At 41.6% G+C, this 13,368-nt stretch overlaps 1 protein-coding gene across 2 annotated transcripts in view; it reads right to left on the reverse strand.

Annotated features, from left to right (window-relative positions):
• MYRIP (myosin VIIA and Rab interacting protein) overlaps positions 1–13,368 on the reverse strand; it is a 396,334-nt gene that overhangs the window by 321,207 nt on the left and 61,759 nt on the right. For both annotated transcript variants that reach the window (XM_059390489.1, XM_059390490.1), the window contains one exon: positions 12,383–12,526. In XM_059390489.1, the coding sequence (XP_059246472.1) occupies positions 12,383–12,492 (110 nt within the window). In that variant the 5' untranslated portion in view covers positions 12,493–12,526. The remainder of the gene's footprint in view (positions 1–12,382; positions 12,527–13,368) is intronic.

The following is a 13,368-nucleotide window of genomic DNA, read 5'->3' on the forward strand; positions in this document are numbered from 1 at the left end:
AGTAGAACTACTATCTTCCTCCCTGGCCTCCCATAGGTCTTGATGTGGGGTTGAGAAAACACGTTGTCTTTTCTATCCTTATTACTCTGCCCAGGAGGCTCCCAGACCTCGGTTTCAATCCACTTATAAAATTCTGTTCATCTTCAAGAATCAGATCAAAAGGTACCCCTCTTCAGGAAGTCTTTCCTTTTTCCTACCTCCCACTGAGGTACAAGTATTCCCATGGACCTGCCTTGATGTCTTTATTTCTTACCCTCTAGAGCATCCTAGTTATTCATGTAAGAATTAGCCCACCTTCTGGACTCTTCTGCAAGAGTTAAGGCACTTATTAAAATTGTAAACCTCTCCCTCTGTCCCTTTGCCCTTTCATCCCCTTCAAGTTTGCCCAGGACAGTCCTGACATGAAGTCCATGATTTTTTTTTTAAATAAATGAATCCAACAGTTTTGATTTAGTATATTTGACATTTCCTTATTAGTAAAAATTCCAATAATAAATAAAAAGGAGATTTTTTTTTTTTTTTAATCTTGGGAGGCCCCCTCAAGCTTTGAGATTGATACTCTATACCCTCCTTTTCCCCCCACCTCTTGAGGTCCCCACACCTGCCTCTGCAGGTGCCCAGGCTCTCTGCTGGCATCTCGCAGTTCTAACTCCTTCTGACCCTTCCCCCATCTCAAAGGGACTCTCAAACAGAGCCTGTGTCAGACCTTCTATTCCAGTATAAAATATGCCTGCTCTGGGCTCTGTTCTGTCAGGGCCCGGTCTGGTGACTGGCTGGCTAATCGGATCTACTGATGTAGAGGAGGGAATTCCTGCTGTCCATTCTCAAACGGCAGACCGATTAACTAGCCCGGTTAATGCCGCAGTGTCAGTGTAGAATCTCAACGGTTACAAAGGGCCAGTGCGGAGATGTCGGGCAGAGGCACTCTGTGATTGCTCAGTTATTTCATAAACCACAGGGCACATTTATTCTAACTGCGTAAAGACAAGGCCATCTGACTTACAGCTTCGTAGAAGGATAAAACCAGGAGTGTTTGTTAATTCATTAGGTCCATTTAAGCGTCCCGACAGAAGACACTGAGATCAAAAGCATTTTACTCTGGGAAAAAGAAACTTCTTGAAAAATTAAGTTCTTACAATAAAATTTTAATTTGTTTAAAATTAAAATAAATTTTGTATATGTGCTGCCGAAGCGAGCACTAAAATTAAAATAAATTTTGAATGAAGAAAGATCACTAACTCATTTTATTAAAAGCACTGTATTCTTTCTTCTAAAAAAAAAAAAGGCGATTAATCCTCCAAGGAGTGTCTGTGTAACAGACTAGAAACACAAACCATTTCCAGTTTGGGGAAATGCTTTGCTTCCCTGCAGTGGTTCTTCCACATGCTTGGCAGCTCTTACTTATTTCCTCGTGGCTCTTAGACCTGACTCTTACAGAGGTAGAATGCTGCCCTCCCACCAGGGAGCAAAGCAGGTGCAGGTCCTATCAGCAAGTGAGCCACTGAGGCCATCAAGGCAGCAGGAAGCAGATCTCCAGGTAAATTCTGTTCCTCTTCCTTAACACAGGGAAAGGGGGAGAAGCTTGCATATTATCATCATCACAAAGCCTCTCAGAAAAAAATGGGCAGGAAGTGCTCTGCCCATCTCACCCCTTCCCTCTCTTCCTTCCCCTGGCCTGACCCAGCCTGACCCCACCATCTGTGATAGTCTTAAGTACACTGTCAGTTCAGTAAACCCTGTCAATTAATGGCCAGTTGCAGTTACAGGAAACCATTTCATTACATGTAACCCCGGCTCCACCACAGACCAAGTCCACTACAGCATCAGCAAACCTTTGGAAGTTATCCAGACGCTAACTAGCTTCTGGCAAGCATGTATTAAATGAAAAATTTTAAAGGCTGTGGCTATCTCATAAATCCTTCCAGGACTCATTGTGAACACCAGAGAACTATGCAATTAACAGTCGCTTTCTAAAACCACTTTGTAAACATGCCTGACAATATAAAATCATAGGGTATAAACTATGATTCTACTGTGCGTCTAGAGATCTTTCCATGATATCTTCTACTAAATGAGGGGCCAGATGGCAGAAGAAGGCCAGGAGCCCTAGCATCAGGAAACTCAGGTCCTAGACAGACTCTACCACTATCTACCCATGCACCCTCCAAGCCTGCTTCTTCAGCTGCAAAGCCAAGGGTAGGGTATAACAGATCCCTGGGTCCCTTTGAGCTCCCAGAAACTAGTAGTCAAAGCAATACTAGAGTATGTTGCTGTAATAAATAGACCCCCAAACCTCAGTGACTTCACCCAACAAAAGTTTCTTTCTTTATCACAAAAAGTCCCCTGCTGGTCACCAGAATCTCTATCCATCAAATGTCTTCGAGAGCAGGCTCTGTCCATTTGGTGATGCCATGTCTCAACATGAGGCCTCCATGGTTCCCAGAGGATACAGGAGATTTGGAGGAATATATGTTTTTAAGTGCCTTGGACTGGCAGTGACACATAACCTTCCTCCCAAAGCCTACTGGCCTGACATAGTTACATGGTCTTGACCCAACTGCAGGGGAGGCTGGGAAATGTGCATGAACACATGAAATATTTGGTGAGCACTCTCTATCTCCACCATACAGATGACATTTCATTTATTTATTTTACTAATTTAATCTGTTTACTGGAGCAGATATTAACAGAACATCACAATATGCTACATTACAGAAGAAAAAGAAGTTCTTACAATTAAGTATGCCAGAAACACAGAAAGGCAGATGGAGAGAAGGGAACACTAGCCAAATGCCCAAAACTCAAGCAAATGCAGCCCCTGAGTAGGGGCAATATGCAGGTCTGTGGCTGTGCCCTCCGTGGGCTACCAAGGAGACACTGGCATGCTTCAATGGATGCCAGGGCTCCTGGATCTAAGTAACTCAAAAAACATATGGAGTCCAACCAAGAAGGCAACAAGACTTGGCCATCCCCACCCCCGGCCATACTGTACTATGGTGGTCCGTCTACTAGTATGCCTACAGCCTAGAAAGCTATAGTTAGCATTTCTTCCTCCAATCACAACCTCGCTCCTCCTCTAGGCTTTACAGTTGCCATAAATGATGTCATCCAAATCCAAACCCAAAACTTCCATGCATGCCTGGTACCAGACTCAGAACTGCTATAGACACCACACTGATCCTGGGTGAGTTCCCCATACTCCCACTGTCCCCAGAAACTCAAATTCTAAGAAATGAAGTGGTTGGGTACATGCATTCTGGAACAGGATGGCCTTTAATGAAGCATATATGTCTAGTTATTTTTTTCTACTCCATAAAGATTTTTTTAAGAATTGCATAATTGAGGAAAGAAGGGAATAGAGAAACTTCATATGTTGATGATGAATCTCATTAGCTGCTAGGGTACACCACAGCCAACAGTGTTGAATATACTGAGTTTTTATACAAATTCATTTATTCTTCTCATTGAACCCTGTGTAGACACAATATTCTTAACCCTGTTTACTCTGTCAAAGAGACAACCCTAGAAGCAGAGAAGGCAATCAAGCCAAGAAAAATGTAGAAACCTGAAGTCCATGAGAGGGTGTGTCTCTCAGTGGGCATCAATGATACCTGGAATTATGGAACCTGGGATGGATCTAAGACAGTGAGGACAGGGTCCATGGCATGGTTTGCCTTCCCCTCAACAGTTCTATCCACAGAGGTGAAGTAAAAGTCAAGGTAGACTTTCCAGAAATGTCAACTTTCTTGAGGATAGACAATGTTCATGTACAGCAATGTCCCAGTCTCTTCTGGAATCATTTTGACCGCTCAAAGACTGGGTAACAAGTGTGAGGTAAGAAGTGGTAGAATGATTCAGATCCGTATCTGTCTGACTGAGAGGGTGCTCTGGGTTCATGTTGCACGCTGGGGGGCTCTTCATCTCTGTACCCACTCCAGGGTCCCCATGGCCCTGACTAGCAAATCCTGATGACAGACTAAAACACTTAGCAGCCTCTCCTCCTTCCCAAGACTACTTCAAAATGACAGTGAAGTAATAAAAGTGCAATTAATTTATAAAAGTAAAGAGAAAAGGAGAACAATCAGCCACCTACAGATTTCAGCGAAGTTCTAAAAAAGAAGGAGAGGGATCACAGACAATATGTTCCATCATAATTACTTAAGGGCTGCTTATTGATTTTCAACATTAGAGTCAACTTCTGAACAAAACTGAAGAGGCTCAAATATGTTTGCAGAATGCCTGTGAGTGGCCTCAAGCTTGGATATGTAAGATAAAGTTACCCTAGGGACCGATGGGAGATAAAGAAAGTGGAAGGAGGGGTAGAGGGAAGGCAGGGGCACCAATATGTACATTTGCACAGTCAGAATCACGAAGGAATAGCAAAAATTGACGGAATGAGACTCAAAGGTCTCCATATATTCCTTAAGGTTGAAATATGACCACCAAAAAAAAACCAAGCCAAAAATAATATAAGAAATATCAAGAAACAAATATAAGAAACAAAAGGTAATGGTAGCATAAGTGAGAGAAACCCCAATCATTCAGAGCAGACGAAGAATGTCTAAACATAATTCATTAATTATTCATTCATTCATTCATTCAACAAATCAATGAATGAATAAATAATTAATTCATTAATTATGAAATAGCAACATAAGCATGATTTTTAGGTTTATGGAGGTCATGCCAGGAAGACCAAGAACTAAGAAGAAAACAATTCAACAGGAATCAGAGGATATGTGCTTTTCATTATAAGCTCTTCTTTGCCATTTTGATTTCTACTATGTGCATGAAATCATCTGATAAAAAAGAAAAAGAATGAAATTAACCAAGTATAATGTGCATTTTCTATACATTTGCCTCATTAAATTAGGTCTCTGGGGGGCGCCTGGGTGGCTCAGTGTGTTCAAGCCTCTGCCTTCAGCTCAGGTCATGATCCCAGGGTCCTGGGATCGAGCCCCAAATAGGGCTTTCTGCTCAGCAGGGAGCCTGCTTCCTCCCCCACCCCTCTCTCTGCCTGCCTCTCTGCATACTTGTGATCTCTGTCAAATAAATAAATAAAATCCTTAAAAAAAAAATTTGGTCTCTGGAGGGAGGAGCAGGAATCAACATGTCTTTTGTTCTCCAACATCTTCCATCCATAACTCTAATGCTGTTGTGTGTCTTGGAGAAATGCAGTTGGCACCCACTCTGCTGAACTCACAAATAAGAACTCCTCCACTCTCTGGTCATGCATGTCTAACATCCACAGGCCCATCAAGTCCTTGGTCTTTCCCAAACAGTCCCACTCTACATATAGGCTTTAATGGGATTAAATGTTCAACACCCTACATCTCCAGTGCTGGGAAAGCACATAATCTTACTGATATGGAGTCCACAGAATCACTTTAATTAACTTAAGTGTGCATATACACAGAAGCTGATGTATACATTTCAGCTGTGATGGAACGGGATTGGGGGAGTGGGGAACAGGCCTCTTCTTGTCACTCACTGGAAGTCCTGGAACAAATTATAGCTGCAACACTTCCTACTCACCCCCCATGACAATTGTGCTGTCCCTTTGGCATGTGTTAAAATATCCCATCCAATCTAAATACATAGCTTTTGGAAAGAAAAAGAACACTTCAGTTATGAATTAAGAAAATTTTTCTAATAGAATTTGGAGGGAGGCCAATGTAACAAATTATGAAAAAAGATTTTCCCCAAGGGGAAAATTACAACACAACTAACCTGGGGTGCCTGGGTAGCTCAGTCGTTTAAACGTCTGACTCTTGATTTTGGCTCAGGTCATCATCTCAGGGTCGTGATGTCAAGCCCCATTTCAGGCTCCACACTGAGTATGGAATCTGCTTGAGGTTCTCTCCCTCTCCTTCTGTCTACCCACCCCTGCCTCACTTGTTCTTTCTCTCTCTAAAACAAAATAAAACAAAATGAAACAAAAACTAAGCTCCATCTTTAACTCTGCCTGACTACAAAAACAACAAATCAAAACTATTCCCACAGGCACCCTTGCCTTCTGATTTAAGTCAGAAGTCATAACAAAATGAAGGGACTTTCAACTCAAAATGGTAAGATTAGTGAGTGGGCACTGTTTCCATTCTGATTTGAAGATATCCACTGTAAAAAGACTTTTTAAAAAAAGACCACTGGGTAAATTTTCTGGATATTAGAGGATTAACATGGAATTATTTAATTTTGTTAGCTGTTAAAATGCATTAGTCTTTTCGAGATGCATGATGAAGTATTTTGTGGTAGAACAACACAATGTCTGCAGTTGGCTTTGGATGCTGGTAGTTGCTGTAACTAGTGCGGATACATGGTGGTTTTTTGTTTTTTGTTTTTGTACTTGCTACTTGTGTGTACCTTCCTAAGACCTAGCAATTCTACTTCTAAGTATCTGCTCAGATAAATGAAAACACAGTCCACACAAAGACTTGGCCAAGAATATTTACTGAAGCTTTGTTCCTAACAGTTAAAAACTGGCATGGTACAATTAATAAGAGAATGGGTCCACGAGCTGTGAGAGCACGAAACATACCATGGAGCACTACTCAGGGATATAAAGGAACTGACTGTTCATGCACGCAACAACACGGAGGAGTCTCAAAGGCACGGTGCTGAGCAGAAAAAGCCAAATCCTAAGGAGTACTGCCCATGTGATAGAAATCAAACCAGTTGCTACCACTGAGGCATGGGGACCGACTGATTGGAGACAGGGAGCTTTTGGAGCTGATGGAAGTGCTCTGTATCTTGATGGGAGTGTTGGTTACATTTGTGTATACATTTGCCAAACTTAAACTACACATGTCAGCTATGTGCATATGGGAACTTCATCTTGAAAAATAAGGAGCACTGGGTGTTATGCACAAACAATGAATCATGGAACACTACATCAAAAACTAATGACCTGCTGTACGGTGACTAACATAACACAATTAATTGATTAGTTAATTAATTAAAAAGATAAAATAACAAAAAATAAATTATGCACAAACAATGAATCATGGAATACTACATCAAAAACCAATGACCTGCTGTACGGTGACTAACATAACACAATAAATAAATAAATTAATTAATTAAAAATATATAAAATAAGAGAAAATAAATAAAAATGAAAACAAAAATGTGATCATATACAAAAATACGATGATGGTTGGTTGAAGTTCTCAATTGCAAATGAAAATCCAAGCCTGACTGTATGTTCTGCACAATTCAAGTTGGCCCAAAGCAGTTTAACCTAGGAAAAAACTGAGGGAGAATTGTAACCTTCACTTAAAATGTTCCATTATATTTTTCTTTTCTTTCTTTTTTTTTTTAGTCTTTCCAGAGCACACTACATCATATGGGATGACCCTGCTGTGTCTGTGTGATGCCAAAAGCCCTGCAGAAGCCTGGGACTCTTTCTGCTGAAGGCCAGTGAGCCAACTGGTCTGCAAAGTCAGGCCAGTGTCTGTGACTCCCCATCCCTTCCCTTGGGAGACAGCACTGTTTGGACACAGTAGACTGAGGTACCTGTGGGATGTCCTGAGAGAGCCACCTGCAAGGCTGTGCTCCCATTCTCCAGGGCACACTCTACAGGCCTGAACTCAGGAAAGAGATCTTGGCTGAAGGTGCAGACTGTCCATCCTACCTGCACATTGCTCCAATTCATGAGGATGCTGTCCTAGCTCTCCATCCTGGAAGACTCCTCCAAATCATGGTGCTTTCACTACCTGCCAGCACTTTCCTCCTATGTATGTCAGGTGCTCCCATCTATCTTTAACAACTCATAAAGCACTTTTATTTACTTACTTATTTATTAAATATTTTATTTATTTATTTGACAGAGACCACAAGTAGACAGAGAGATAGGCAGAGAGAGAATGGGAAACAAGCTCCCTGCTGAGCAGAGAGCCTAGTATGGGGCTCAATCCCAGGACCCTGAGATCATGACCTGAGCTGAAGGCAGAGGTTTAACCCACTGAGGCACCCAAGCGCCCATAAAACACTTTTAAATGCATCACTTATTTCAGTATTTACAACAACATAAAAGAATAGATAGAGCAGGTGTCCTTAGTCCCAATTTACAGAGGAGCAGGTTCTATTGAAGGATTAAGTGTGTTTCCAAAAATTGGGGTTCATGTTAAGAGGCAAACTCACATTTCCAAACTCTAAAACCAGGTTCTCTTCACCATCTCGTGCTATCTCTTGGTTAAACAAAGTCCTAACACAATAAAAGAAAAAGAAAGGGAAGGAAAGGGAAAGCAAGGGAAGGGGGAGGGAGGGAATAGGGTAATAGGTGTAAAGGAAGGAGAGAATAAAGGAGGGATGGAAGGAGGGAAACGAGGAGGGGGGAAGGAAAGGAGGCAGGCAGTTTTGAAAAGGTTTAATGTAGTCTATGTAACAGAGAATTTGGGAAACAAAATCCTGGCTCTACCCATAATGAACCATGCTACTCTGAGCAAGCCTTGCAACCTCTCTGTGCTTGGGTACTTCCATGTAGCATGGAGATCCACCTTCTAGCAACTCCTGAGAGGAGACAACAGAAGAATTTGCAGAGTACCCAGGGGCACTGCCAGTTCACAGTGACTGCTTTACACCTTTTAGTTCTCTTTTCGTGAATTCATTTCAATGACCTAAATGTGCTGAGTTCTTCAGCCCCACTACCAGGTCTATGTTCTGAGGACATTTAATTCACACTTTCATGATCACCTATGTATTTGCTACTATGTCCACACTGAAGATCATCACAAACAATGCACAACCTCTACACACAAAAGCTACCCTCATGAAAGTTCACCCAAGAAACTAGGTAAACAAAAAATACCTGGTCAGGTGAAAAGATGTGTAATTCAATTTAAAACTTTAAAATTAAAAATCCTCCATTCTGAGTCCCATGTTCATTAAAGCAAATATTAAAGAATTCAAAAATGTCTGCTAGAACACATCTTCCTAGACTCTCCGTGCACTTTAAATCTAAGCAATATGGAAAAGGTGAGGCAAATATTTGATGATTTCATTGGTTTTGAGGTGGTGTTGTCTCAACATCTTCTCATCCAATAGTATGGTTCTATACGAAAATCATTCAGAGTTTGTAGGCACCCATAGAGGCATGTCAACTGGGACATGGACACAAAGACAGTAGTGATGGCTGTCTTCAGAGGAAAGCCATCCACTCCCAAGAGCAGAAGAGGTGCTGTGTCACTCTTTAGTCACTGATGGCTTCAAATAATATTTTTCCCCAACACATACACATTCCCAAGACCATGCATTTGTGCAGAGTCGCTGACTACTAGCCACTAAGACCACACAACCTCAAAGAAAGACGGCGCCCATCTCATCAACCTACTGCAGTGGTAACTTCACTGTGTTTCATACACTTCTCCCCAAACCAAGCATAAAGCAACTCTTCCATAGAGACCAGCATGTGACTACAGTGGAGCTAAGAGAAGAGTCCACAATCAGAAGACACTAAATAAGTTTGTGGCTTGCCAATACTTGAGTTTCCAGGAGATGAAGCATGATACACAGATGGCCTTAATGATTCCTAGATAATATTAAGACTGGTTCTTCAAGCTACACATAAAACCTACCATACAGGTTGACAAACAATCTACACTGATCCATCTGTTCCACAGACATTTAGGGCATGTCTAATACGGGCCAGACCCCGAGCCCAGAGCCTGGGACACAAAATGGAGGAAGATGTGGTTCTTATTGATGGTCCTGGTGAGGAGAGAAGCTGAATAATGCAGGAGAAACACACACTACGATGCTGAAATTGGTCTCAATGTAAATTAGTGGCCACAAATTCCAAACAGTCTTAATGTTGACTGGTATTATGCTATATGCCCCAGGTCTACCTAAACTCTTGACCTTTGGTGACCATTTTCATTACAAAATTTTTGTGTCTGGCTTGGATTTCCCACCTGAACTCTAGATGAAAATATACAAATGCCAACTTGACATCTCGACTTGGATGTCTAAAAACAATCTCAAGTTGACGATGCTTAAGACAGAGCTCTTAATTCCAGCTGCCTGCCAACCCTCTGCTTTTTTTGTCTTCTCCACTCAGGGAAAGGCAACTTCATTTTTCCTAGTCACCCAAGCCACAGACTTCACAGTCCTCCTTGATTCTGTTCCCTCTTACATTGCCTATCCCAGTAACAAAATGCCACTCCCATTGGCTCTACCTTTGACTTGTTTCCAGTATCTGATCACCACTCACCACCCCACAGACCTTCACCTACTCTGAGAAAGCATGGCCTTTCACTTGCACTGCTGCCTCCTCTAAGTTCCGCAGCTGCTTGTCCCTCCTTTTTATGATGCCTTACCCATAGAGCAGTCACAGTGACCCTACAAAGCGGATGTCAGGTCATGTCATCCTGTGCTAAAAACTCTGTGATTCCTCAACCTACAATAAGATCCAGGGCTTCCCCACAGATTCCCTACTTATGACATGGTTTGGGCGCAGGCTGTTGCTAAGACTTTGTTCTGTACAATGCTTCCCTGGCTCATTCCCTCTTAGCTCCTCAGAAGACATACAAGGCATGTCCTTGAGTCAGAAAGATGACATCTGTGGTTCCCTCTGCTGTGCTTAATGTCACCCCAGATAGCAGCACAGCTCCCTCCCTCACTTCTTTCAGATTTCTGCCTAAATGTCCCCAGAGAGGTCTTCCCTGAGCAGCCCATGGAAAAACAGCACCTGCCACCCCACACTGGGCTTTGCCCCCTTCCCTGCTTTACTTTTCATTGTGCCTCTTACCATTATTGAACATATATAAATACATTTTTATTTGTTCATTTCCTCTGCCTCTCCTCCTTCTAGAGCAGAGTCATCCAACAGAAACATAACGTGAGATATATACATAATTTTGAATTTTCTAGTAGCCATACTAAAGGAAATAAAAAGAAATAGGGAATATTACTCATAGTGTTTTTTTGTTTAACCTCATATAGCCAAAACATGAGTATTTCAAAGTGAAATCAATAAAAAGTTATTAATAAGATATTATACCTTTTTTGGTATTAAATAAGAAATCTTGTGTGTATGTTACACTTAAGTGTATCCCAATTCAGGCTCACCACATTTCAAGTGCTCGGTCAACACCTATGAGTGGTGGCTATGGTATTCACCAGCTTAGCTCTGGAATATAAACTCCATGGAGTAAAGAATGGTTTTGTTCACTATTTACCCAACAGCTTCAACAAGGCCTACCACATGGTCTGCAAATAGATTAATTATTTAATTAACAGGGCTTTTTTTGGTCTTCCCTCTAACAAGCACATGTTGAATATATACAATAGAAGAGACTAACAAAACATGGTAAAAATAAAGATGATTATACCATAGTGCTTATAACCTAGCAAGGGAGACAATACTGTAAAGAAACAAAGTCTGAAGTATCCTAATGAAAAAGGAAAACAATCCACACCAATTTTAAGCTGAGTGGGAAAGGACATGGTTGGGGCTCAGATATGGCACAACCCTGGCTACTTGGAGGAGTAGAGGCAGAAGGTCATAAAGATTATGGCAATTCCCAAGATGAGAGTGATAAAAGTTAGACTCAAGAGAAGGTCAGGGACAGATGGTGAGGAGGCAGAATCAACATTGCCTGGCCCAGCTCTGTGTGGGGACCAAATCAGGGGAGGAATCACAAAGACTGGGGTTTTGAGCTCAGCAGCTAAGGAAGAAGACAGTACCACGATAAACCTGTACAATCCTGATGGGTGACAGATGAATAAGGACAGCTAATGATGACTGACCGTCTAGTTCCAACACATTAGACCCAACATATAACTTCACCTCGGGCACTCTGACTTCTTCCACATTTAGACATTTTTACCCAACTCAGTAGCAATGGTATCTCCCAGAACACTCCACAAGGAAAAACCAATTGGAGAGTCAGAAGGGCCCCTCTTCCGACCTCTATAAAATTAGGAGTTTCCTCCTCTATAAAATTAGGAGGGTGGTGCTGGGCCAGGTGATCACAGCCTGGTCCAGTGGGACCTTTTCCTGTCCCAGTCCTTCAGTGCCCTTTTCCTATACCACAGGAGCTGTGCTTTCCAGCAACAGATTGTACAGGTCTAATTCTTTTGTACAGGAAATTTAAAGCCAAGAGCAAGTTCAAAACAGCCACTGTCCTCACAAACTTAATACAGCTAAAAATGTTGAGGTTGAGGAGCCCAAAGAAAATCTTGATGGGGAGTGTGAAAAGTCACATTCTGAACTGACATTATGATGCCCAGTGCTGGTGAAACTTCCCACAAAGGACAGGGCTTTCTTCCTGACAGAAGTGTGTGTATATGACATAAAGACTTCTAACTTAGGGCCAGCAGCAAGGAACACTCTCGGGAAAGCTGTCTCTTGGTACCCAGGAGGGCAATAGAAGCATCTCACCTTAGTCGTTCTTCCTCTTTTTTTCGAAGATTGAAGTCTCGCTGAACCACCTGGAGAACATGCTCTGTTTCATCATCGGTCAGACCAGACAGGTCCAGCTTCCTCCCCATGATTTAATACCAAGTACAGATGATGACACAAGACCTGAGAAATTAAGGAGAGATCACAAATTGAGGGCAAGGAGAAAGCTCTACCAGGACAAAAATCAACCCACTTTGTCATTAACACAGAATTAATACAGCTTGATCTAAGGTAGTATCTTGCTCTGCTGTCACCTTCAGCAAAGAGTTACAGACAATTTTGGTGAGCTGCAGAGAGAGGGAGAAGGTACCTGAGTATCTGCAAGTTTCATTCATCCCACCCAACACTTAAGTTAGAAAAAAATACATAATCACTTTTTTCAACACAATGAAGCAAAATGGTTAGTGTGGATTTCCACAAAATGCCAAAGGACAGGATTCAAAAATTCTAAATTTTTGTGACTTTAAGTTTGTTTGTTTTTTTAAGATTTTATTTATTTATTTGACAGAGAGAGAGAAAGAGATTACAAGTAGGCAGAGAGGCAGGCAGAGAGAGAAGGGGAAGCAGGCTCCCTGCTGAGCAGAGAGCCCGATGCGGGGCTCGATGTGGGGCTCAATCCCAGGACCCTTAGATCATGACCTGAGCTGAAGGCAGAGGCTTAACCCACTGAGCCACCCAGGCACCCCTGTGACTTGAGGTTTTAAATTGTAAGTATTATGTGTAATTATAAAATATAATATATTCTAGCATTTTAAAAAATATCCTATATACACTATATTCCTTTAAGTTTTCATGACTATAAAATATAAACTAGAAATCAATAACCTCTTTTCTGCAAAAGGAAAAAGTACAGTAAAATAATCTTATTTAGCCATTTTCTCAGCAGTAGAAAAGATGATATTTCAAAGAAGCACCCTCCAGCAGTGTTTACCTAGAAATTATGGGAAACTATATTTTTAAAAGTC

This window comes from Mustela nigripes, chromosome 2, assembly GCF_022355385.1.
Source record: "Mustela nigripes isolate SB6536 chromosome 2, MUSNIG.SB6536, whole genome shotgun sequence".
Lineage (NCBI taxonomy): Eukaryota > Metazoa > Chordata > Mammalia > Carnivora > Mustelidae > Mustela > Mustela nigripes.